The 27,929-nt window shown below is 36.3% G+C and overlaps 1 protein-coding gene across 2 annotated transcripts; it reads right to left on the bottom strand.

The window, feature by feature from the left end:
• Positions 1-438: 438 nt before the first annotated feature.
• On the bottom strand, positions 439-27,728 carry abcd4 (ATP-binding cassette, sub-family D (ALD), member 4). 2 transcript variants are annotated; one of them, XM_072680271.1, is made up of 19 exons: positions 27,338-27,728; positions 27,046-27,164; positions 24,427-24,554; positions 22,905-23,044; positions 22,604-22,720; positions 21,788-21,913; positions 20,879-20,929; positions 20,600-20,694; positions 18,497-18,618; positions 15,044-15,135; positions 14,689-14,754; positions 9,706-9,911; positions 8,330-8,421; positions 8,162-8,198; positions 8,029-8,078; positions 7,789-7,841; positions 7,032-7,108; positions 5,696-5,811; positions 439-1,841 (listed from the first exon to the last, which is right to left on the bottom strand). In XM_072680271.1, exons 1-19 carry the CDS (start codon positions 27,367-27,369, stop codon positions 1,773-1,775), a joined length of 1,788 nt encoding a protein of 595 aa, XP_072536372.1. In that variant the 5' UTR covers positions 27,370-27,728; the 3' UTR covers positions 439-1,772. The 2 variants fall into 2 exon arrangements, with proteins under 2 accessions (XP_072536372.1, XP_072536373.1); XM_072680272.1 differs by having other exon boundaries at positions 15,044-15,093.
• Between the last annotated feature and the right edge of the window lie 201 nt (positions 27,729-27,929).

Below are 27,929 nucleotides of genomic sequence, written 5' to 3'. Positions count from 1 at the left end.
TTTCACTTTAATTATGTGTGTGACTCCAAATCCAGGCCTCCATTGGTTAATAAATTTGATTTCCATTGATGATTTCTGTGTGATTTTGTTGTCAGCACATTCAGCTTTGTACAGAATAAAGAATTCAATGAGAATATTTTATTCATTCAGATCTAGGCTGTGTTATTTGAGTGTTCCCTTTATTTTTTTGAGCAGTGTATGTGAAAGACTATATAGATGACTATTTATAAAGATGAAAACCAGAGACAAGAAACACAAATGAAAAACTCCTGATTAAATAATACCTAACATCTGCATTTAATTAAAGATGACCAATGGGTATAAAGGGTACCAAAGGGTATAAATCTTTTCAACACCTGCCTAAGATGCTTCCAATGTACATTCCCAGCGTGCTGTCCCCAAGTGACCAACTAAGAAATAAGCAACTCACACAATAACTTATGTATACAGAAGCTTTTTGATTTATTCTTTTTCACTTCATATCATACAAATGGCCTAACAAGGCCCTTGGGGCAGATGGAGTCATTTGGGTAAACTGTATGCACTCTGTAATCATAACTTACATATGGCAATTTTATCCAATAAAAAAAAACTATAAAAAGGTGCTCAGTTTCAAGAAGAGTGCACATTAGTCTAGCAAGAAACACTCTCAAACAATGAGGAAATTAATGAATTAACAGTGGTACTGTGAAATTGAGCGTACATGTTGCGCTTTTGAAATTTCATTTAGTTAAATCTGAACTACAATTGAATTGAAAATCTTGTTAAGTGGTAAACCATCTGTATTTACTCAGGTTACTTCTCTTGACTGATGGTTTTGACACAGTTATAGCTACATCCTACAGGGTTCTTGATCTGGCCAACTGTTGGAAAGGGAACAATTTGTTTATCTAAAACAGTTATTTTTAATGATGCTCCAGACCTTTTGGTTTTCTGAGCTTGTTTCTTTTTAAGGAAATACTAAACAGTTGATTTGGCCACACCTAATGTTTTTGCCATCTCTCTGATGGGCTTGTTTTGATAGTATAGCCTAATGATGGTTCACTTCACTAGCAGTGACAGCACTTTAGACTTCATACTTCAAATGCAAATGTCCAATGTCCATACTTAAATCAACAAACCTACTATCCACTTATTTTTAAGTGATGCGGTATACATCTAAAATAACAATAACATTGTCAATGTCCAAAAGGTTCTGAATATAACTGTAAAATATATCATGATTATGGTTCTCTGTTTCTTGTGATTACATTACGGAGAGCAAGGTAAGCAGTGACAATGCTACACTACAGCTTCGTCATTACGGTCATTCAAACAACTCCACTCTTACAGTGCCAGCAACTGATCTGCCAGTGACAGCATTCCCTGACAGAAGCCTGGATCAGATTATTAGTGCCCTTTTCAGATAGAACATGTTGCATGAGAAGTCATTTAACTTCTTTTGACTGTACAGTCTACCATATAATAGACATTTTAAGATTTTTTTAGCATTTACAAATGATATATTTTATTAAACAATTAATAAAGCTACATTACAATGACGTGCAGCAAAACTGCAATATACAAATGCAAATGTAAGGTGAGGCCTATAAAGATACATTAAGTAACTCATGTATCTTTGTATAAACACGAGGCACAAAAACAAAGACAATGCTCTAGAATCACATTGGTTCCCATATTCCATGTAATTATATTTATATCAAATGAGTGTTTATCACAAAAATAGTATGTGTGCGTGTGTGTACAAATTCTTAATTTGTAAATCTAAATATTCACTCCCTTTTTAATTTGGTGAGTTCCCACTGACCACCCCCACACAGTCGCAGCATGACATCATGGTACTGTAAAAAAAAAAAAAAAAAAAAAAAAACACACACACGCACGCACACACGCACACACACACACACACACACACACACACACACACACACACACACACACACAAAACACAAATTAGAGACTCTCATTTAAATAAATTGAATGTTCATTTCTGCACTTTTTAAAGCAGAACTTTGTCATGTATTGTAAAAGCATTTAAAGCATATTATTATTTTTTTTTTAAAGATATTTCTTTATAAATAGATTATGCAAAATGTGCTATTTTCTCAATATATGCAATTGTGTAAATGAGACAACATTTCCACATTACACAGAAGTCTCCTGCTACAATGAAATGTAATCACTATCCAATCACAGTCAAGTGTGCATTATTAACAAAAATAGACATTTTTGTTTTGTTAAATTTTTGTTTTGTTAATAGCCAAGGTAGTCACATAAACCAATTATAATTTGCTTCAGTAAATCAGCTGTAAAATAGATCCAACACAAGCCAATACTAGCAAGTTAGATGATCGTGTTAAACTCTTGCTTGGCACAGGTCAGCGTTCAATCTTCTAACATTCCAAATTCAGCTCATAAAGGCATTGGTGATCAGCCTGAATGGGGTGTGTTTGACGGGAAAAATGCTAACCTAAGGTTTCACATTCCTAATTTATAAAGAATCATTTAGACCAGATGCCGAATGCTACAGTTTTAAAAACAAAACATATGTTAATGTTGTACTTGTTAATATTAAAAAGAGGAATGAGAAGCGTGCAATTCTTAAAAAGATGAATATTTCATTTCTTTTATTTCATTTTCAACATTTATTTATATTTGTAATCATTGTTTCATTTGAGGAATCAACGTATCTTGCAGTTATAGTAACAATTAGGTTTTCTCTGCAATGAATCATTCATAACTTGCTCATTTTCTGTGACCATGACTACTTCAAATAAAAATGTTAACAGAAACAACAACTGTGTATTATAAAACATAAGTGGATTTACAAATACTTATTTTCCTGTCTGAATGAACTCTACTCTTCTTGTTTGTACTCGAAACAAATTTCAGCCAATTATAAGACTCAAAAACAGCTATTTTGGATAAAAATACCTACTTGAATTTGATTACATTTCATTGTGGCACAAATACTGCTCTCTACTATATACAATCATGTGCACTACATGTAGTTTTGGCACGTTCACAGTGTCACATAGTGGAATACAATACATTTGAGAGGATTGGTGGAGGTTAGTTCAATTCTGATACAAACATTTAACCAGACTAATGGATCTTTTACATTTAATTTTGGGACATTTACTGTATGTATGTACTATATATACAGTGAGTCCAAGAAGTATTTGATCCCTTGCTGATTTTCTTCGTTGGCCCACTAATAAAGACATGATCATTCTATACTTTTAATGGTAGATGTATTCTTACATGGAGAGACAGAATATTAAAAAGAAAATCCAGAAAATAAATCTAAGGAATATATATTAATTGATTTGTATTTCATGGAGTGAAATAAGTATTTGATCCCTTAGTATTCATTAGCAGTTCTGGCTTTTACAGACCAGTTAGACACTCCCAATCAACTTGTTACCTGACCTGAAGCCACCTGTTCTCACTAATCACTTGTGTGAAAAACACCTGTCCACAGAATCAGACAGATCACACAGATTTCAAGTCTCCAACATGGGTAAAACCAAAGAGCTGTCACAGGACCTCAGAGTCAGAATTGTTGACCTTCACAAAGCTGGAATGGGCTACAAAAAGATTAGTAAGGTGTTGGATGTGAAAGTAACAACTATTGGTGCAATTATCAGAAAGTTTAAAGAGTATAACATGACAATCAACAGACCTCGGCCCGGTGCTCCAAAGAAGATTTCGCCTCGTGGGGTGGCAATGATGCTGAGAACAGTCAGAAATCGTCCTGCAACCACTCGGCAGGAGTTAGCAAATGACCTGAAGGCAGCTGGGACCACAGTTTGCAAGGAAACAATTGGCAACACTTTGCGCAACAATGGATTCACATCCTGCAGTGCCCGAAAGGTACCCCTGCTGAAGAGAGCACATGTGGAGGCGCGCCTCAAGTATGCCAATGATCATTTGAAAGATGAACCAAGTTATTGGGAGAAGGTTTTGTGGTCAGACGAGACCAAAATTGAACTTTTTGGCCTCAACTCCACCCGCCATGTGTGGAGGAAGAAAAATGCTGCCTATGACCCCAAGAACACTGTGCCCACCGTCAAGCATGGAGGTGGAAGCATAATGTTTTGGGGGTGTTTCTCTGCCAAGGGTACAGGGCTACTTCACCGCATCACTGGGAAGATGGATGGAGCCATGTACCGCACAATCCTGAGGGACAACCTCCTCCCCTCTGCCAGGGATCTGAAAATGGGCCGTGGTTGGGTCTTCCAACATGATAACGACCCTAAACATACAGCAAAGGCAACAAAGGATTGGCTCAAGAAAAATCACATTAAGGTCATGGAGTGGCCCAGCCAGTCGCCAGACCTCAATCCGATCGAAAATCTATGGAGGGAGCTGAAGGTCAGAGTTGCCAAGCGACAGCCCACCAACCTTCATGATTTAGAGAGGATCTGCAAAGAAGAGTGGGCCAAAATTCCCCCTGGTGTGTGTGCTAAACTTGTGGTTAACTACAACAAACGTCTCACCGCTGTGCTTGCAAACAAAGGCTTTGCCACTAAGTACTGAGTGTGTTTGGCAAGAGGGATCAAATACTTATTTTCCTCATTGAAATACAAATTAATTAAAATATATTCTTTAAAATTATATTCTGGATTTTTGTCTTGATATTCTGTCTCTCCATGTTAGAATATATCTACCATTAAAAGTGCAGAAGGATAGTGTCTTTATTAGTGGGCAAACAAAGAAAATCAGCAAGGGATCAAATACTTCTTGGACTCACTGTATATATATATATATATATATATATATATATATATATATATATATATATATATATTACATTTCAATGAGGCAATGTTTGAAGTATCTCACTGTGGAAAGTAATACAGATGTATCTGGATTGTTCAGTGTGTATTGTATTCAATTCTATGCAAATCATCTTGTATTGTTTTCATAGATGTGAAAATAGCAACGTGAAAACAACAGCAAATTTGCTTTTCATGGTGGGACATATTCTGCATTTTACAATTACACATTACATTTTCCACTGTAGTAACTGCTTTACAGTTTGACACCAATTCCACTCTAAACTGTCTAAACTGTTTAAGAGACTCTCATTTAAATAAATTGAATGTTCATTTCTGCACTTTTTAAAGCAGAACTTTGTCATGTATTGTAAAAGCATTTAAAGCATATTATTTTTTTTATTTTTTTTTTTTTAAGATATTTCTTTATAAATAGAATTATGCAAAATGTGCTATTTTCTCAATATATGCAATTGTGTATATTTGACCAACATTTACTGTTGGTCAAATGCACAATGCCGCTAATGTATTCACTAAGTTGTTTTTTTTTCTTAAGAAAGGCTTTCAAACGAAAGGTGATCCATTTTAGAAAAACTCATAATAGACCTGATCCTCACACTCTTTTGGGACGGTCAGGGTTTTGATCAAATAGAAGCTCTTATATGACTTCTTCTTATGTGATTTCTTTTAAAATACACATTTTGATATTTAACTGCACACATTTTTGTAGATTAAAGTATATTTACCAATATGTATATTTTACATTGGTTTGTAAAACATGTTTTTATTATTTATTTATTAGACTGGCCATGGTAATAGTGTGAAACATCTTTTACTGGAAAACTAAAATACATTTTTACTTTTTTAATATAGGAAATAGAGTTTAGGAAAGCAAATGAGTGAGAGCTCCTTACCTTCTCTAGACTGCTGCGGTGACCTAGGCTAATAAGGGTCATGCCCAACTGTTTACAAGCCCTATACATATGTGCTTCTGCTTCTTCTGTCAGAGCACTGGTGGCTTCGTCCAGCACTGGTTCAAGCCAACACAATCAGCATAACAACAAAGAAAACATTTTCTGTATTAATAATTATTATAAAATTATAAAAAAAACACAACTAAATACTACTAATAAAATATCTAAAATAGTTTTTTTCAGAATGACTGTAGAGATCATAAAACTGTTATTTTCTTTAAGTGATCCAATAAATTCTGCTTTAAACTCCAATAAAAGAAGGAAATTACAGACAGGTGTGTACATACTTGCTCAGAAACGATTACAGTGCATCCAACAATAAAAGTAGTGTAGTGTTTATTTTACATAGTTACAGAAAACAATGCAGTACATAAAAGACTTTCAATTATACATGGGCATGTGTAAGGGATGTGTCTTTTGAAATCATTGCCTGTTTGAGCCAGCTCTTTTTTATCAGGGTTAGACTAGAGCCAAAAAGAAAAAAAAGGCCCTGCCATTTTGGCCCATCACAGTTGGTTGGACACCTCATACCAGAACTTAATTCCTGCAGTATATTACAACATAAAGATAATAGCACTACTACAAAAGTGAGTAGCAAGTGCTCTGGACAAACCACCAATGTACTCACTTACTTTTTACCAACTAACTGGTGATCAAAGGTGGCCATGAAGCACATAATCTCTATTCTCAAGTATCATTTAAAATTCAAGTTTTATTTTAAGTACACACGAATGTATAAAGCCTAAAAAAAAAGTCTACATTAATGAAATGTAGTATTAAAAGGAATTGGCAGACAACCACAATGCCAAATACTGACCTTAGCCACTGACTAACTGAATGACCACCAGCATACCCCCCTGCAAGTCCCTGTTCACTCATTAAGATACTACACGATTGCGTTACCGTTTCAACTACACTCTTGTCCTCTTCCTGCTCACTCTATTACTACTCAGCTTCCCTGTCACTGTGACACACCTGCTCCCCTTCTCTCCACATGTCATGATTTTATTAGTATATTAGGATATTTCATTTTGCTAATTAAATTAACTACTTAAGTTTCTTAGACTGGTTTAGTGAAAAATATATGAAATGTAGCAAACTATGGGGAGAGACAGCAACGCTATTGAATAAAGAGCCATGTAGAAACTGAAAGTACTTGCTCTTATGAGTAAACTAAGCAGACAGATCTGACTCAAACAGATCTAAAAAAAAAAAATTAAATAAACTGAGCCATCCCCATCGTAGGACCTAGAGATTACTGAGAGACATTACTGACCTGCATATTTAGGCTGTAGGTAAAACAGTCTAGCAAAGCAGAGTCTTTGCATTTCTCCTGGTGATAAGACATCATACCTGTAATAAGAGAAAAATAATCTCTTAATAATCTTTTATTACACGGATATAGATATAGATAGACTAGACATATTTTTACTATATGATCAAACTGGAATCAAGCGGCTACAGTGGCATGCAAATGTTTCACCACCCTGGTCGAAACGTATGTTACTGTGAAAAGCTAAGTAAGTTGATGATCTGATTTCCAAAGTTAAAGGTGAGACATTTCTTTAATATTTAAAGCAAAATTACTTTTTTTCCAAATTTCCATTTGTTACACTATACAAATAACAAAAAAGAAAACAAACCTGAAGCAAATGTTTGGGTATCCTACATTGTCAGTACTTAGTAACACCCCCTTTGTCTTACAGTTCTTGTTTAAGGGATGCAAAAGGTGGCTTTCTCCATCACTCCTCTAATCTTACTGAGAGATGCCGTGCACGCATAAATCTCAACATGAACTACGAATGACTTGCAGAGCCCGACAGAATTTCAGTTAAATTAACTATTTTTTTTATTGTGTTAAATAGAGATTGCGTTGATGCGTTTTTAGCGTGTTAACTTGGACAGCCCTAGTTAAAATGTTTTAAAGTTAACATCATGCCTTTTAGACCTTTTAGTTCATCTTCTACTCACTTATCTAATTATAGCAACAAATGGGGCCCAAACTACCGCTTGCTATTTACTGTATAGCTCACCAGTTCCAATCCACTTGCTCATCCAGTCCTCCTGTCCTCTTCAGAAGACTGGACTGAAATATAGGACCAAACTAATGATTATTAAAACATTTGAGGCAAATTAAATATCTGGGTTTTTAGACTAGGATTATGAGCAAATTGCAAACAAGGAAGAAAGACATAAGATGTAATCTTAATTTATTATTGTTTTAAATCAAGCAACAACTCTAAAATTAATAAACAATAAAGCTAGATACATACCACCCCGGCCAGTTCCAGGTACTGCTTAATTCTCTCATCATCAGCAGAACCTGTGGAACAATTGGCCATCAGACTAAAAGTTGTTATCAACTTTAATAACATTAACAAATCCTGAAATGAGATTCAATCATACCTGCTGCTGGATAAATGTCCTTCAATGGGTAAATCACCTTCAGCCAAATCCAAAAATTAGTAGCAAAAGCCAAAAGCCAAAAATTAGTAAAAAGCCTCACTTTATGAGTCTCACTTTGATTATTGAAAGTTAATAGTCTCATATAAAAAGTTTAAGGAGTATCTTTACCTGTTCTCGGAGTGTGCCATCAGTTAGGTAGGGTTTCTGGGGCAAAAAAATTATGCCCCTTGGTCCAAAAAATGTAGTCATCTTAACAGAACCTGAAAAAGAGGACACAGGCACAACATGTCACTGAAGAGTATTATGTTTATAGGTAATTCTCATGAGGAGAACCTTGAAGTACAATATATTCAGTCTACACTCAGATCTTGAATACATTTTGCAGATGGCAACTGTGGTTAAAACAATATATATGGGTTCAGTCTCAAAGACTTGTTTTTATGCACTTGTGTGCCATCAAGTATACAGTGTGCTGTTTAACCAAATTGCTGTGTTCTAATTATCTTGGTAAATGTGGAGGTTTTATAATGTGTTTTGTGCAAATTAATTCAGAAATCTCATGATGCAGATTTGTAGATGATTGTTATATACATGGCATATATGGCATAAAGTCACTCAACAGCAAATGTGAAAGACTGGTGGATAGCCTGCCAAGACATAAAAGCTGTGATTGGCAGACAAGGTTATTTCACCATAGTGATTTTTGAATGCTCTCAAAAGTTCAAATATTAGAACAGTGTTGTTTAAATGTCAATAATAACTTGTATAACTTGGTATAACTAACTTGGTAAAATACTATGCCACTGTTGAGCGTTGTGGTGATAACATGTTCTGGGGTTGTTTTGCTGCCAGAGGAACTGGTACATTGCACAAAGTTGAAACAATAAAGAAGAAAGAATTCCTTTTGCATTTGCCAACCATCAGCTAGATGCTTGAAAAATGGACATAACTGGGTGTTTCAAAAGGACAAAGATCCCAAACAGACAGGTGGTAGTGGAATGAATAAATAAGATTAAGACATTAATATTTTGAAATGTGCTTCCTAAAGTTCTGAATCCAACCCTATCACAAATATGGACTGTGCTTAAAAATGCTAGGAAATGTAATCAAAATATACAGATTTTTCAGAGAGGAGTGGCCAAATATCCTAGAATTCTGCTAAAGGACATTTAACCAAATACTAGGAGTGCTGTATGTATAATTTTGGGAGATTTCAGGAAACACCCTAGTAATTGTGCAACAATTTGCGCAACAAATGTATGGTGCGAATTCATTTTAAACCAGAAAAAGAACAGTTTCAGAAAAATCACTGAAGGGCCAATATTGGCATTCATGTTCATGATTAAGACAAAACACAATACCACCCCTGACCAGATATTATGGAAGTCTGTTTCCATTGATTGAGTAATAAATAAAATATAAATGACAGATGAATTGTGCAGCAATATATATACATAATATAATACATAAATATTTTAAATATTTTCCTCTAAATATGTAACTCCACCGTTCTTTTATTATATATCATGCCCGATTTCTCTTACCCATAGAAGGTTCCCACAAACGGTTGAGGACCCTCAGAAGTGACGTTTTTCCTGTGCCTGTGTTGCCCACCAGCAGCAGGTGAGAACCCTGGCAGATCTTAAGGCTCAGGTCTTTGACCAGTAGTTCCTCTGAGACAGGACACTTATAAGACAGTTGGTCCAGTACAAAAGCAGTCTCAATAGAGGAGTTCAGGAATTCCCCATCACTATTTAACAAAAGGAGAAGGTCCTAATATAGCCCATACAAACATATTGCAGTTAGCATGTCCTCTGGGTTAAACATACAAACATACAAAGACTGTCGCCATTACCTTCTCAATAAACTGCTAATTATGTATTGCCAATTTGAATTCTTCTACTATTTTTTACAGTGAAAAACAGAACCTGATGTGCACATCCATGTACAGACATCATTTTTACATATCTTACATGATTACATATTTTTCCACACTAATACTTCATTCTGCAAATTGTAATGGCAACTTTAGATTTGATAAAATTATAAAAGCGCAAAAACATTTTATAATAATTTTGGCATATGTAAAAGTATAGATATCCTATTAAGTAACAAACTCTGCAGTCAAACTTCACCCATTCGTTCATTAGCTCTGTGATATTCTTGGGGTGTCTTGCAGGCACAACATGTTCAAAAACTACTTACAGCTGTAAGGGCCATTAAAAATATCCCAATACTTTAACATCTGGCAAGACATTTTTTTCATCAAATGCAATTTCTTATTATTGTGGCCTAAGGGCCACATGTACGGAAGTACTGAAGCCCGTCCAGGCATCAGGGGAAATTTTTTTTTTAAGTATTTAAGTGTTAGTATGCTGTACCAGCATTGGCCAAAAGGGAGCAGTCCAACCCAAGAGACTGCCACTGCAGTAACGGGAGTAAGTTGCCCATCATTCAGTGACAGGTGAGACTTAGTTTTTTTGTTTAGTTTTTTTCTTGTAAATGATAATTATAGCCATGGGAAAAAACTGGTAACATGACCTTAATGAGTGACAGTAAAAAATTATGTATGAGAGTCACAAGCTAGCTAAGCCTGTTTGGCCTGTATTCTGTATTAAGTTTCTGTATTGTGTATACATTATCCCAATGTGTCTTAGTAAGTTAGCAATGAAGCTCAACTTAGCTGTGCAAGTTGTGTAAGTAGGTGTACATTGGACATCGGAGGCTAGCACTGAACTAACATGGTCTAATGCACTGTTAAACTAACGAACATCTGACATTCATCCATTTCCCAAAACAGTCAGACCTTGTTCGTACCACAGTAGTTTGAACCATGTTGGTTTCAACCAATGCAGTGGTAACTACAATGTTTCAACGTGTGTTATGTCTGACTTTCACAGCAGAAACGGTGCAAATTTTATGTATTATTTAAGGTATTCACATTGTAATTTACTACAACTATCAATACACAATACTATTAACAGAATTAAGATAAGATAAGATAGTCCTTTATTAGTCCCGCAGTGGGGAATTAGCAATTAAATACATTTAATTAAAATAATATTATTGTTAAAATAATAATAGGCAAAGCCTTTAAGGGAAAAAATGTAACTATTAGCCAATGAATTTATAGACACTGCCAGTAAAATATAGTATAGGATAGGATACATTTAACAATATATATACTGTTATTAACTATTATCAACTATTACTGAAACCCCATTGTGGATTATAATGGCAATTACATCTCCCAGTGATTTAGAATGAAATATCCTGCCTATATACCAAATATTGTTTAAAACACATTTATTTATTTATATTGAAATATTAAATACAGATATGTAGTATATCTAATGTATTAGCAAATATTCATTTAACATGACAAAAAATATTTTCATAGGTACACATACACAGTAAAAAATGCACTTGGACCCATATCTTTTTTTGTTTGTTTATTCATTTTTATTTAACTACAACAAATTTTAAATAATAATATATAATAAATGCTAATTTGGCCAATTTCACATTTTTTTTTATGTTTATTGACTGATGTACATGTTTTGCTTCCTGGATTTATTATTTATGATTGCCCTCTTTTGACTGCATCTTCTGCATTATTGATGACGTAGTCACCAAGAACTAAGCTTCTTACCACAGGCCTACAGCTGTAATTCAAACTTAGCGACAGTGGTTGTGAAGGTTTCGTGGAACTATGGAAACATCTGTGCCGCTTAACGATGGTTCAAACTATGTAGGCTACCAATGTAATATTATCCGGTCTAGCACAGATAGATAGATATCCATCTATCCATCCATCCATCAATAAATAATGAATGAATGAATGAATGAATGAATAAATAAACAAACACCAGGGTTGTCAAAGTTTGCCAAAGTCTCCAAGTTGTCCTGGAGAGTGCATATTCGACAAACCTCTCTTGGTTCAGTGGCCCCTGAAGACCTTCATTACCAGGTATGATAGACTAGGGTTGAAACTGAACCACTGAACCATGAACAGTGTAGAAGATGTACAGGACCAGCATTGGATATCCCTGATCTACACATGTCCAAAGGTTCATGGACTTCTGCTTGTCCTAGGTTTCTTCTGAAATGTTAAAAAGTAATAAAATTAATTATCATTAATGTTTAAATAGTTCTGACCAGAGGAGGATGGGCCCCCCTTTGAGTCTTGGTTCCTCCCAAGGTTTCTTCCTCCAGCTCTGAGGGAGATTTTCCTTGCCATTGTCGCCGTTGGCTTGCTCACTGGGGGTCTTTGATCCATCATATCTTACGTTATTTTCTTTTTTCTTCTTTTATTAATCACTATTTATGTAAAGCTGCTTTGTGACGACAACAGTTGTAAAAAGCGCTATACAAATAAATCTGACTTGACTTGACTTGACTAATAATAAGGAGTTTGTCCCCATTTGCTTCAGTAACAGCATCTGCTCTTGTGGGAAAGTTTTACACTATGTTGGAATATTGCCGTGAGGTTTTCTTTTATGTATTTCCATGTATAGTGTGGGATGCTCAAGAATCAGCTAAAGGAGTTAAAATACCACAGTGGAAAGCAGAGGAAAGGTGCAATTGCGTTCTTAAGTGACAGAGCTCCACCTAACACCTTTGAATGAATTGGAGTCCAGGACAGCCTGTCATATCTGCACTCTCCAGGACAAGGAATAGGATCTATCTATCCCAGATAGATAGATAAATGTTTTAATTCACAAAGTAGTGCTAGATGTATGAGAAATGGTTAACAGGGTTAGCTTCTAAAAGCTCATAATTTAACATAAATTAGATGTAAATGTAATTATCCACATTTTCACAGTAAAACAGTAGCCTTCAAATTACAATCCTTCTTTTAAAACACTTACAGCCACCCCATGTTCATTTTCAAGCCTAAATAAACAGGAGAATAAATGAGTAGCTTGACTACAAAGCCACATTTACTTTGCAAGGTGTACGTTATTCTGCTTATTTTCCATGTAAAAACACATTTTCAAGTTACTAGACCGAACTTGTCTACTTAGACAATTTTAGCAAGCTGAGCTTCATAGCTAACTTACCAAGACACATTAGGATAATATCTTGACGTCTTCAAGGGCTATTACAATCATCATTTATAAAAAAAACAAAAAAAACCTGCTTAACAATTTGACTACCCGATCATTAAATAACGGCAAAATACAAAATACTTGTGGTGTTGTCTCTGCAGTGGCATGTTATTGGGCTGGACTGCTCCCTTTTGGCCAAAGCCGGTACTCTTAGCATTTAACTCCTCAGAAAAAATATTTCACCTGATGTCTGGAAGGGTAAGACAAAAATATATAAAAAGCTGCTATTCCCCTTGTGTATGAAGTTCATATCATTGTACAGCATGATAATTCTAAGCATTTAGCTCCTTGTAAAAATATTTCAACTGATGCCTTATTAATTTTGTTTTTTCATCAGAATCACCTGAACATACACTACTGGCATACTTTAGAACCCCCAACGAAGATGTCCACTGACAGTGTTAAATGTCCCAGTCAAAACTGTACCCTGTCTTTATTTTAAATTTATCTAAAAAGGAAAGACCTATGTTTCTATGAGTTGTGGTATATATATAGTCTATCTGTGTTTCTTTGTTAATTGCCCTTTTCTACTTATTATGACAGCAATCCAGATGTGCAATTTAGTCTAAATACTGCCGTGGAGTGTCTTGATTTGAACAGCTGACATCCTGTAAGCTGTTAAGCAATGACTAGTTGCCTAAAAAAAACTTTCTAAATACATTTTACATTACTTTTTAGTTATTTTAACCCCCATTGGCAGTTTTTACCATTTAAGGTCGCTTAAGGTCGCATGGACTTTGTACCATGACAGGTTATTAAGTGCTTAATGTCACTGGCAAAATAGGGGTGTTCTAAACGTTTTGACTGCTAGTGTAAATCAAGTCATAAGTAAGAACTCCCTAGCAAGGCTTGAAGATAACATAAATCTTAATGCCTGAGAAAAATATACGGCCCACTGGCTAAAAATGGTTGCTACTGTGCGCCACTGCTGGTCGACACACAGAACACAAAGATTATTGTCCCACACAGCTTTTAAATGCACAGAGCCTGAACGAATCTTGATTCTAACAAGACAATCTTGATTTTAAATGTTATTGTTGTTTTTTTTTTAAGTAGGTGATGACATTCAGTACTCAGTATTCAGTATTACTCATGACAAATAAATGCTGTTTTTTGTTCGAATCCTATTCGGAATGTTTGTTTATTACTTAATATAACTGACTTAACATTTAAAAAAAAAAACAAATTGAGAAAAAAAAAGTAAATAAAGGCCAATCAGAGTTAGCGGCGCTATAAAGAAGACATGCTGCTGAGAAATAAGCCTAAGTGTTTTAGGCAACTGTGATGATGTTGCAGCTAAAACAGAACTGTTGGTTTTAAAGAACCATCGCTCGATCATAAACCGTGACTAACTTTAAAGACGCAACACTGTAACAACCCTAAACTCACCTGATAATATAAATGAGAATTGTATACCTGTGAAAGTCATACGTCTCCCTCAAAACTTGACTTGACCCCATGACTTCCCTTAACTCGCCAATTCTGCACAAAAAAATACAAACAAATATGCTTACAGCCATACTAAGGCATGACATCTGAATGACTAAAGCTAACGAGCTACAACATTAGTACTTGCATGCATCAATTGCGTAATACTACCCAAGTACTTAACATTAGCCCATTAAATTATCAAACACTCTTTTCAATTAACCTATATCAGGCATTAGCTATTAAACATTCCATGCATAATAGGTAACATACAAACATATATAGATAAACGACAATATAACAAGAGTATTTCTCAGGAAGATAATGACATTTTGGAACATACCTATGAGTGTATCCTGCAACATCTGAAACTGTAGCGGAGAGGTCTATGAGCTGGGTAAAACAGTTAATCAGGTATATACACACAAAGGCATTCTAGGGAAAAACATAGAAGAAGAAAGAATATCAGAAGAATATCAGAAGAAAATTAAAGTGCAGAAGGAAATCTAAAGCTCTTGACTTGAAAGAAAAAAGAAGCCCCCAGTTAAGGCTGGGCAATTCCTGACACGGACAAGAGTAATAAGGTTATGCAAGAAAAATAACTTATAATTTAGACAGATCACAGACAGCACAAATGCTTAGCACAGTAGGCTACACACTTCCCCAAGGAGTTGCTTGTGCTAATTTAAAGTAATCCCTACTGTTATTCCTTCTTTCTTCTCTGTCTCTGTCCTTTATTAAGTACTAATTATGTAAAGCTGCTTTGTGACGACAACAGTTGTAAAAAGCGCTATACAAATAAATTTGACTTGACTTGACTTGACTGTCAGCAAATTTGTTTTGTTACAAACTAGCAATTACAACCTGTAGAGGTGAGCTCTGAACCAGTGGCCACGTTGCACACAAACTCTGCACCACCTACACACCACCACATCACCACATCACCACCTACACCCACCCACTATGTGTTGGATGCTGGAAGTTGGTGGCTGTGAATGGCCTGTGTGAGCATGTGTGAGGAAAGAAGTGTCGCTGTTTCACATACTGATAACTTTTGTCTTTTACAGTTTCACTTTACTGTAGCACAAAAATAGCGTGCTATAATAACTTTTACGTGACTTTTACATATAACTAGGGATAAGGCAGAAAGAAGTATTTGAAGCAGTAACACAGAATGATTAGATGCTTCAAAGCATTTAAAACACAGCTCTACTATGCCACCTGTTGTGCAAATAAAAATACACCACCAACATTGCACTACGCAGTGATGTTGAGTAAGCTCTAAACATTTGTATGTTGTGTGTTGGGTGATTATGATTGGAACTTCAGTCTTTAATTTAACACATATTCTTTATTTTTTACGCTTCTTTGTCTGAGAGTTCCTTGCTACAAGATTTTTTACAAGGCAGTTTTTTTTTGACCAACTAAACTTTGGAAAGTCAAAGAAGACAATATGGAAACTGGTTCTTCTGGTACTGTTGCTCAAAATGAATACTGTGGAAAAGAAAATTAAATATCCATTCAAAATCTTACCTATTTGATAGAGGCCATTCATATGTATGCATTACACAGAGTTTGGGATGTTTGGTGTGGCATTGACTAAGATTATGTATTTGTTTGGGCCACAGTATAAAGCTACACAGCGAAATCTTTGCTTTATTGAACTTTATACTTGGTCAGGCTAAGCTAGTTCTGTGTGGGCATAGGGGAATGTTTTGTGTTCTCTTCATGAGGATGACTTGGTTTATCCAATTTATTCTTGAGTTTGAGTGTGATGGTTGGGTAACTGGGTTAATTTCAATAAATTAATAAAGAATGTTTTAGATCCTTTGTTCACACACTAAAGGCTTCTTGAGGTAAAAATGCCCTTGAAACAAGCTTTTATTTTCTTTATAAAGTTCAATTCAAAAATATTTAAAGATATGTTTTAAAGAGTAAAGTAATGACATGTTTACCTATCTATTGCATCATTTTGTGGGGCAAAGCAAATCCTAGTAAAGTAAAGTACCTAAAGTACTTTTTTTAATTTTATTATTATTTTTTTTTTTTTTTTTTTTACTTTTTTCTACTCTTTGCACTTCTAAAATAGAATAAACCATGAACCTATATGTCAGGTCCGCGTCGCCGCAGGCTCCTCGGGACTTTTAGGTTGATTTCCCTGCTTACGGACTTTCTGTTCCACATGTGTGAACAAATCAGAACACTAGACTGACTAGACAGAAAATATGGCGTCATACATAAATGGCTGTCAACATAAAAGTACTTCGTGACTCACGTCAGTCACGAAGTACTTTTATGTTGACAGCCATTTATGTATGACGCCATATTTTCTGTCTAGTGAGTCTAGTGTTCTGATTTGTTTCACCTGAGAGCTGGGGTATACAGGGAGCTAAAGCGGACTCCTCGCCGAGAATTATACTTGCTATGCCAAGCTGTATGGTTGGCTTCATGTTCCGGAGATTCGAGGCCGTCTATGGTGTTTCTCTAGAGGAGTTTTTATGAGAGTCTGTTCACGTTCAGGAGTACATCGCTTCTTGGTTTGCTGGTTTGTTGCCTTGATTCGGCGGCCGATCCCTTAGTTTCAAGTCAAGTAAGTTTAGTTGCGCCTGACGAGCGCGGTTTTGTGTTTGTTTTGTTTTACTGGCCCTGCCGATTGCTTTTGGTTCTAGTTTTTCTCCCTCCTTTGTTTTGCCCAGTCGCGCTTAGCTCCCTGGCTGCCTACCAGCCTCAGGTGGTTCTTCTGTTCTGCCCCGTTTGAGTTGTCAAAGATTGTTTTCAGTTTCCCGTTTGACCCTGTACTTTGCTGCCACTTCTGTTTCTGTTTATTTCCTTTGTTTCCGTTATTAAAGATCTTGCATTACACTGTCCCTGCGAGTGTTCCCTAGTCACTGTCTAGCCTAGCCAGCATGACACTATATAACATCTCAGATGTGCAAAGTAGGTAAATAAATAAATACAGTGAAACTGTCAGAATCTTAAAGAAAACGGATAAAATGTTTTGGTCATACCGCACAGCGCATTCATACCGCATTTGATTTATTTACTGTGTTTTCATGTACTGTACCCTCAAAAAACATGCTATTGTGTCTGTAGTCACATGACCCGCCCCATCTAGTCTATGACATGGAGAACTCAAACACCAAATCACTGAGCAACTCTAGCTTCAACCAAGGAAAAATAGCTTGTCTGTCTGTCAGTAAAATAATCATTAATTTTAATCAATGTAAAATGTTCAATCAACCATGATATTGATTTGAGATGAGCGCTACCATCAGTCCACAACCAGACAGATTCAACATTCTTGCTATGAGGGTGTACCCTACAAAGATTAGAGGAAAGGCTATATAGAAGAAAGCCAATTAATATCCTTAAATAAATAAGGGAGCAAGCAATGTGATTGAGTACTACAAGAAACTACAGTGCAGCAGTAGTGTTCATAGGAGATTAACACAAAAATAAAGCATAAAGTTTTCTAAAGACCAACACAGTTTCATAGCACTGCTTATAAAAAAATTGTTTACAGTTGAGACAAAATGTTGACCCCAATTGTAAATGTACAACATAAGTACCAACATCCCCAGGTGCCTTTAAGCAATGTATGTAACCCCTAATTGCAGTGTTCTCACTTCTTTAGATACTAGTGTGTTCACTGCCACAGGTGGTTCAAATATAGTTGTTAAATGTTGATGTACTGCAGTGCAGTGGTGTAGTAGAACTAATAGTATGGAGCTCAGGATGACTTCCAAAAGACTATGCTCTACATACATACAGACAGACGTATAAACTTACATCTTACCTTGCTAACAAGAGCGCTGAGCTCACCAGGGGTCATACCATCATAGACACCCGAAAAGATAGGGATGGCAATTACGATGTAGCTAAGGATGCTTCCCAGATAGTCAAACGTGTTCACACCAACTGCATATAACAAAGTGAAACAAAGAAAACTTAAGATGTATGACAAAACAACAAAGTGTTCACATGGTATATGAACACTGATAAATAATGTGAAACCTAGCTGCACAAGTGCAAGTACCACCTGGAAACCCTAAGAAGTAAACCCTGAAGTAAACCTAAATGAAACCTAATGAAGTTAGGATAAAAAATGATAGTGAATTTAGTATTGCTACGATAATGGTAGGTTTTGCTGTTTCTCCCATCCCCTCCTCCTTCACTCTCAGACATGCATAGAGGGAATAATCCACATGCTTTCAGTTTTCTGTTCTTATAACAAGTCTTATATACAGCGCCCTCCACAATTATTGGCACCCCTCGTTAAGATGTTTTCTTAGACTTCTAATAAACTATTTTTTTTCTTTCTATAATATAGACAACTATGCAAAAAAGAAAAAAAAAAACTTTAATTCAAGTGCATTAAAACATGAAATAAAAAACATGAAATAAAAGTCAGCCAACAGTGGGACAAATATTTTATTCTTTTAGATGAAATCATGTGTGCCACAACCCCCTTTTGCCAACAAGACAGCACTTAATCTTCTTTTACAACGTTTTACAAGATGGGAGAATATGGAGAGAGGGATCTCTAAATTGTCCAGAGTCCTGGGTCCTCTCCTATGCACTCTCCAGCTCACCCCACAGAGGTCTGGGGACTGAGATGGCCATGGGAGGAGCTTTATTTTGGGTCTGGTGAACCATTTTTGTGTAGATTTGGCCATGTTTAGGGTAATTTTCTTGCTGAAAGGGTCAGCGACGACCCATCTTCAGCTTTTGGGCAAAGGCCACCAGATTTAAATTATAAATGTCAAAGAATTTGCGCCCTAACAAGGTTCCAGGGGGCTTTGGAAGAGAAACAGGCCCACAGCATCACCGATCCTCCCCCATACTTTACAGTCGGCATGAGGTGCTTTTCCGCATACTCATCTTTTGTGTTACGCCAGGCCCACTTAAAGTGTTTGTTGCCAACAAGCACTATCTTTGTCTCATCTGACCAAAGCACAGGGTTCCATTAGAAGTCCCAGTACCACTAAGCGAACTCCAGACCTTTCATGCTTGCAAGTGAGAAAAGGCTTTTTCTGTGGATACCTCCCAAACAGCTTGTTGGCATATAGATAGCACTTGAGGGTTGTTATGGAGACACCGTGACCCCCAAGATACAACTCTTTGATGCAATTCTCTAACAGTTCAGCTTTGGAGAACTTACTTCTCTTACCATCCTCCTCACTAGGGGCAGTGGTGGCTCAGCGGTTAGAGCGCCGGGCTTGGCAAGCTGCCACTGTTGGGCCCTTGAGCAAGGCCCTTTACCCTCTCTGCTCCCTGGGCGCTGGAGTTGGCTGCCCACCTCTCTGGGTGTGTGTGTACTCACTGCCCCTAGTTCACTAGTGTGTGTGTGTTCACTACCACAGATGGGTTAAATGCGGAGGACACATTTACGTGCACCTTTACCTTTTTACCTTCACTGTGGTGGCAAGATAAACTTGCGTTCTCTTGTCTTTCCCATGTTGGAGAGTGGATAAGAGAAATAGGCCTCATGTCATGTCATGTTTATACCCCAGAGAAACATGAAGTGATGAATTACTAATTAAAGGTTCCTAAGTTCTCTGATAAACTTTATAAAAATACTACTAATATGACCACTGGTCTCACTGAAATTTAGAGCATTAAAAAAAAAAAAAAAAAAAAGATTATTGTTCGTATTTACTGTTCATATTTGGAGCTTTTTGGCAACCAATTTCAGAGATTAGTTTTAACATAAAGGTTGTCATTCAGAAAAGAACTTCACCCCCACTGTGAAGTATGGTGGTGAAGCTGCGATGTTGGACATTGCATTAAACTTTGCTGGATGTTTAGTAAACAATTATTTACAAATTTACACATGCAAACATGCATTCCTTTATCTCTTGGGATTTTATGAGGTAAAAACAAAGATGTAGAGACTTACTGTAGAGCCAGAGCTCAGCATTCATCAGACTCCTCTGTGTGTGTATAAGACTCTGCAGCCTTTGGTCTGTCCGCATGTGCTCCACTTTGCCTGCTCTGAACATGGGCAAATATAGAGACTTGTACTTAACTTGTCTATTACAGACCATAAAGATGATGTCTTTAGCTGTTTTGTGTTTGAAAAATAATTTTAAAAAGGTGACAACCATGTAGTCATCCCAGCTACAACAATATGCATGATAACACAAAGAAAAATAACCATACATCAGAAGGAGCTGACCTGTAAAATGCGGCTGATTCTGCATTGACCCTGATCTGCATGTGCTTGAATCTAGAGGCATACAAAACCCAAAGATGTCAGAGATGGGATTAAGGTTTGTTTTGCATATAAAAAATAAAACTCTATTTTTACTGTTCAGCACATACTGAAATACTTTCAATTCTATACAGTGCTGAAAAAAACACAATAGACAAAATAGTGTTATCATATTCAAAAGTACATCAATTGAACTTATCAATTGATATATTGGGTCTAGGTAAACAATTGTAAACTTTGAAAACTTTCACTTAAATATCATACAAGAAATAAATGTTGGACAACTAATTTAAATGTACATGTCATGAGATCAGAACTCCAGAAATATCCAATGTTGTTCCTGGAAAGTCATTATTCAACACAGCGGACTATTTATTTTGTTAACATTTTGTACATGAAATCTGCTACATTCCATTCAAAAAAGGAAAATGGAAGAGCATCTAATAAATCTAGGAAATCTAGTAGAGCATCACTCCATATGCCTAGGTTTGTCATTCAAAAGAAGGGACTACTAATATAAACACAATACCACAATGTTAATATTAATAAATATTAAATTATTACTAATATTAATATTACTTACCTACTACAAGAAAGACATTCTTAAGGAAATACACACCAGCTCTTGTCCCACCTCTTTTACTTGACATTTCCAATTTATTGCAATGATTCAATATAAATAAATAGAAGTTAAATATAAGTTAGAAACCCTGGTTGTTACTGATAGTTTTTATAACTTCTCTAATGGAAATGAATCTAGAAATGTTGGCTTGGAAAGAAAACAAACATACATTGTCTTCTTTATACCACTGTTAAGCATCGAATGTATGGGTTTTCCTAATAAGATTCTCTTAAAGACTAGAACTGAACAACCTGAAGTCTCCTTCCAGCTTTTCTTGTTGAATCAAGGTGGAAACAATCGGTCCCATTAGTATCTTGTTGGCAATGGTCCCAACAAAAAAGTAGCCAAAGATACAGAGAACTCCTATCCATCCAGTGCTGTGGAAAAACAGAGAGCAGAAAACATAGTACTTCCTTTTCAAACATGCTTGATGGTCCGTGCAATAAAATAAAATGTAAAGAATTAAATTGTCTAATTTAAATGTTAATTTAACCATAAGATAATGACAACAAGTAAATGTAGTTTTTAAATGGTCACTCCACTTACTAAAGATAAAGGTTAAGTCAAAATCTATATCAGTGTGAAAAAGCAACTGTCCTTTCAACTTAGGTGATTGTGCCACCCTTGGCAGTAACAACCGCAATCAAACATTTGAGAGAAGCTGTTAACTTGTGATTAGTGTTTTCAGAGTTGTTTTAATATGGCTACAGTGGAGAGTTTTCAAACATGGACTACCCGTTTAAGGTCCTGCCACAGCATCTCAATGGGATTCAAGTCAAGATTTTGACTTGGTCTCTTCAAAACCATAATTTTCTTTCTTTCAAGACACTTAAAGGAAGACTGAAAACTGAAGAAAACAAGTAGAAACTAAAGGTGGCTTATAAATCCTTATATTTACAATTATTTGTGAGGTGGTGTACATAGGCAAACATTGTGCTACTGTCTAAATACTTGACTGTAGACATACTGTATATACACAATACTGATGCGATGAACGATGATAAAAAAAAATCCTGCTGTAGATGTAAAAAGTATGGAGAAGGCAAATGCACAAAAAAAACACTCACCTGTTGAAACACTGGTAGGTGTAATAGGATACAGTGAAGGGTGATATGACGAACCTACTGGCCATAGTGCTCAACTGTTTACAAAGTCTCTCTGCATCCTGACTGATCCGCTGATCCCTGTGTGACAGATGCATAAACACCCACTCACCCAAACAAGCAAGTAAATGAGTAAACAAACAAACAAAACAAACATCTAGTCTATTTCTAATCCACACAGAAGTATAAGGTTCAATCATGCATCTGTACTAGACAGTCCAGCATCAGAACTCAAATGATTAGCCTCTTAAGAGAATTGCCTTACGGGTTATCAATATCCTTCCGGAGTACACTAAGGGTGTAGTAGCACCGTCCCCAGAAGTAACCTCTATGAAGATCCTCTGTTAGAGACTTCCTCCAGCTCACGTACAGAAGACTGCAAATGTACTGTTCAACACTCTTCACCTATAAAACACATGAGGAATTTTGCACAACATTAAGATATGAAGATAATATAACAAAACAAATAAAACTGAAGAAATACCTTTAAGAAATCATCTGTAAAATTTAATTTTACATTAGTGCAATTTTCTTGTGAAGAAATAGTTTACCCCCGCAGTTATTACTACTCAAAATCCCTTAAATTAGATTGAGGTGCTCCACATGCAGATGATAGAATTTTGGAGGAGCCTGTCTCATTTAAACCTGACAATTAGTTTGGTTTACTCTTGATTGAAGTGAGTGATATCACCATGGCTAAATCAAAAAAGCTTAAACACATATACATTTACAACAACTGCCAACATGTCCAGGTCAGGCTGTCCTGGAGCCTAGTCATGTTCAGCCCAAGAGCAGACTGCAAGAAGCATACAAATGTCTCCAACAATCCTAAAATGTCATCAAGGGGCATGGATGTAGCTTATGCCACAGTTGATATCAAAGAACATGAACAGAAAGACAAAGAAATACCATCAGAAAGGAAATGTCTAACTGAGTGTTCAAGTCAAACACTATCCCTTTATGTCTTAACAGAGAGAAACCAACTATTTAGACATAGGGTGTCCTAACCTTTTCCTCAAGACAAACTGGCATCTTTTTTTATTTTTTTTCGTGTCATCTTTTCCTTGTGTTTGTAAAGGTGATGCAATTACATCACATTTACCTATAGATATGGTTTGAAAGAAAATCAAATATTGACATGTCCATATTTCTAACTACAAAACTATATTTAATATGGTGTCATAATTGTTTCGCATGACTGTGTACATCAAACACCGAATGTAGAAATGGCCTGGGTATAAAATAAGCCTAGTACTGACATATGTGCTTCCTTGTCCAAGCTGTGCTTTTTGACTGTGTCATAAAAAACTGTGAGCTGAAATTTTTACTTTTTCAAATGTGGGTATGTGTAGATAAAAAAGTTCAAACTAACTCTAGCTTACCTTCTACAAATGAAAAAAAATAATTTGCTATCCAAGCATGGCCTTAGCACCCACTTCCCTAATAACCCCACTATATCAACAGTTATCATAAAATATGTATGAAATGTAAATGTAGCAATCTATTATAGATCCTTATGCTGGGGCTAGGTGAGATTAGTGAATACATACTTGCATTACCTGCCGACAGTTCCATTAATTATTATTATGAATATCATATTGATATTCAATTCAACAAAACCTTCCTGAACATAATTACGTTATACATTCAATAAATGCTAAACAAGTGACGAATACGTGCACCTTTATCCTTTTATCCTTTAAATGATGCTGTTGCATGGCATAATCATTAATCTCACCAATGTATAGTTTTCCTTAATACTGAGAGGAAAGAAGTAAATAACTTACAACAGAGTTCAGAAGGATGAGCAGAATGGCAAACAATACTAGCTCCTGAAACTTGCTGTAGTTCTTCTGAGACAGGACACTGTAGAACTGGCTTGGAATAAGACCCACCTGATAAATCACCAACTGAACTAACAGGGACACAAAAAAATAATAATTTCAGCACAGGTATACCATACTCTAAACTTTACAACTGACATACCTAAAGTGATAACTACACAAATTAGAGTGCTGTTAGCAGATACTAATAAGCACGAATAAGAAATGGGGCACTGAATAAATCATTTTGGTAAGGACAGAAACGTGATGCATTCTTTGTCGGTTATGTGTATATGTGTATGCTTTATATTAAAATATGATATACATATATGAATACATACAGTATGGCTTAGATTAAATAACTACTAAATACTAAATAGTACTAGACTATATTGATCGTAACAGTCGTTGTTTCTGTTAAAGTCACCTCTTCTTAATTATCTGCAATTCAGAGTTTGAGCACAACAGAAGGTAAGCCCAGCACCACTGGGCTCACGTCTGACCATTTGCTGTGACCACAATGTTTCACCTGATGAAATGAAATCACTGTCCTTGGGCAATGTAAATTACAAAAAAGTACAGATTGGCATGTTATATTATTTAATATAAACGTCTAGTTATCTAGTTCTAAATTAAATCTTAATTACTCGTCTTTATCAACAAGCAGGAAACCACATGCCCGGAGGCCTGTGTATTGAAGCAGAGTACTGAAGTAAAGAGTTACTCCCAAATACTTTCAACACATCACGTGCAGCACCACTGCTACTCCCCATACTGGGAGACATACAAAGCCCTCCCCCGACCTCCGTTCGGCAAGTCGGATTTACTCCTCCACCAAATATATCTGAAGTAGGAACTGCCCACTATCAAGGAGGTCCATCACTGGTCGGACCAACCAGTGGACCAGTGCTCCGTGATTCGTCGAACAACATTGACGAGTACAGAGACTCACCACCGGCTCAGACAGAAGGTTTTTTTGTTTGTTTGTTTGTTTTTATTGCAGTACAAACAATACAACAATATATGGCAAGTGGTACGTCAGGTTTGTGTCCTTACAAACACACAACCTAATCATTAAAACACACACACAGCTAATGGATCTCTTTAAATATACATAGTTGTACGGCATCAATCCTATTTGTCCTATTCAGTGCATAGAAGGTGTTGTCACAACAAAGACAGTCCGTGTTTAATCCAATCGGAAACTTTACAATGGCTCAATAACCACGAACACACGTAGCGCTTAATCCGGTGTACGGTAAAATCTGTGACCGCCGAAGTTTATGACCGTAGAGGGCGCTGTTAAGCGATTTTTGTCACAGATGTGACCCCTCCGGCAAAGCCAATCTGTACACTCCCAATTATCTGTATTTGTATTGGGTTTTTTTTATTTTTTTTTTTACTGAATGTTAAAAAAAAAGAAAAAAAAAGCTACGTGACAAGGTTGGGCATAGCGTTTCACTATTTCTAAATATCACATAGCATGCATCATGATTTATTATGTATTGTGGTCAAGAGTAAACAAACGAATCATATTACTTAATACTGTTTGTGTATTGGTTGTGGAAAAATGTGTTATTGTGCCTGGTGTTTTTCTTTGTTGAGAGAAAACTGTGGAGTGGATAATGTCTGAGATTCCTAAAAGTTTTATATAGGAATAATACCACTGCCAGCACAACTTTAATAAAAGTAAATGCTCCTTGTCATTGGACTTTTTGAAGGGACCTTGAGGAAGCACAATGAAAACCTAAAGGCACCTGTGTCTGTGAACAGAGCCTTTGACGGTTACATCGTGGCACTGAGAAACATATATAAAAGACAGTTATGCCCTCCAAAAGACCATAAACGGAGCCAAAGTACAGAGCATGTGGCAGGGGTTAAACACAGTAGCAAACTTTAAGCAGGAAAGAGTGTACACTGTGGGGAGGGTCAGACTCAGCACTGTAAGTTCCTTAAAGTTCACCCTACAGAGGAATTGGGCATTGACAAAACACACTAAACGGAGCGTTCTGACTACTCTAAGTTTTACAGAGGGTGATGCGGGAAGCCTGGCATATCGCCAGAGTTCGGCTTCCAACCCTCCTGAATAATACACCATCCACAGTCTGAGGAAGACAATGATAATTAGAAAGAGGTTCACCTACTCTTACCAATGTCTGTTTTCACATCTGCAGGACATACCACATATATAAATATAACACTCGCGATTCCTGTTCCCCCAGGTCATCAGGCTACTGAACAGCCAGCAGCAGTTTTATAGCCAATCACCTGATTCATAACACTAAGGATCACTGTGGACAAACAACACCCTCACGTCATACAAAGTCAGTCTTCAGCTTGCGCTTTACTACTGTAATTAAACAGCTTAGTCACACTTACATTCAAACATTTATATTAATAGATTGTATGGAACAGTGTCATGGTTTATACTATATATGTGTTGTGTGTTTAAATGTTTACTCACCTTTACAAGTTATTGTGACGTGACAGTAGTGATTTGATTCAATGTAATTTGTACATTTACCATTTAGCCACACTATACTAATACCCAACAGTATACATTCCTTGTTTGTTTTTTGTTACCTAAAAGAGTGACTCCAAGCAGTGTCCCAAACATTAGCACGTTTTGGTTGAGCCAGTTTGGGAATATAATTTTCAAAATGCTGAAGAACCTCTGCACAAACTTCCAGTCCAGCTTTGGTCTGAAATGGTAAAAGAGTAATTAAAAGAAATGACCTATATCACAGGAACTATTAACTAGGTTTTAGTGTAGTCAAAGCATCAAACATTAAAAAAAGGTTATTTTAAGTATTTAAGAATGTCACGTTGGTATTAAAACTACGCTTAACATCGTCCATTTAGTTTAGGCAACTACCTTTTCAGACCCGTGTTCCTCAATGGCACCATTGGGCGTGGGGTACGGCAATTCTCTTTCTCTAGTGCAGACAGTGTAGAAAGAGAAAAACTAATAAAGCCAACGCGTTTAAAAAATAGGGATAGAGCTATCTAAGTTACTTTGTGGTGGTCCAGGTCTAAAGTCTGACACAGCATGTGACAACTGGCAAACATTCTCCAAAGCAATGTCATTTCACTGTCCCGCTTACACTCCGAATGATCAAGAACAGGAAGCAAATTGGACGTTCATGTCAGATTGCCATGGCAGTGTGCCTCGTCGCCGCAAAAACAGCTAAAAAAAGTATATAAGAAGTATAAGACCTTCCCGCTACAAAATATAAACACTGTATTTTGTGTCAAATTGTTCACCCAAGTTCTTCTTTTACTATGAGGAACTGGCAAAAATTGCAACCTTAGAGTGCTCTACTGCCCCCCTCCTGTATAAACCCAATAAAGCTTCAAATGGGTATTTGGGTAGTGGAGCATTCTTAACGCAGCAGTAACACGGACTTCTAGCGTGGGTTAAGTGTGTCAGGAACAGTGGCATCACTGTTTTTTGTTTGTTTGTTTGT

Source organism: Salminus brasiliensis, chromosome 5 (genome assembly GCF_030463535.1).
Source record: "Salminus brasiliensis chromosome 5, fSalBra1.hap2, whole genome shotgun sequence".
Classification (NCBI taxonomy): Eukaryota; Metazoa; Chordata; class Actinopteri; order Characiformes; family Bryconidae; genus Salminus; species Salminus brasiliensis.
Note: the sequence above shows the minus strand (reverse complement) of the source record. Positions and strands in the feature narration are given on the sequence as shown.

Excerpts from the sequence above, each read along its gene's own strand:
- abcd4 (XM_072680271.1), bottom strand. The coding sequence starts at position 27,369 with ATGGTGCCATTGAGGAACACGGGTCTGAAAAG. Across the intron at positions 22,721-22,904 it reads CGGAAGGATATTGATAACCC|GGATCAGCGGATCAGTCAGG; the intron begins GTAAGGCAATTC and ends TCTGTCACACAG. Across the intron at positions 8,199-8,329 it reads ATGGCACACTCCGAGAACAG|GTGATTTACCCATTGAAGGA; the intron begins GTAAAGATACTC and ends ATTTGGCTGAAG.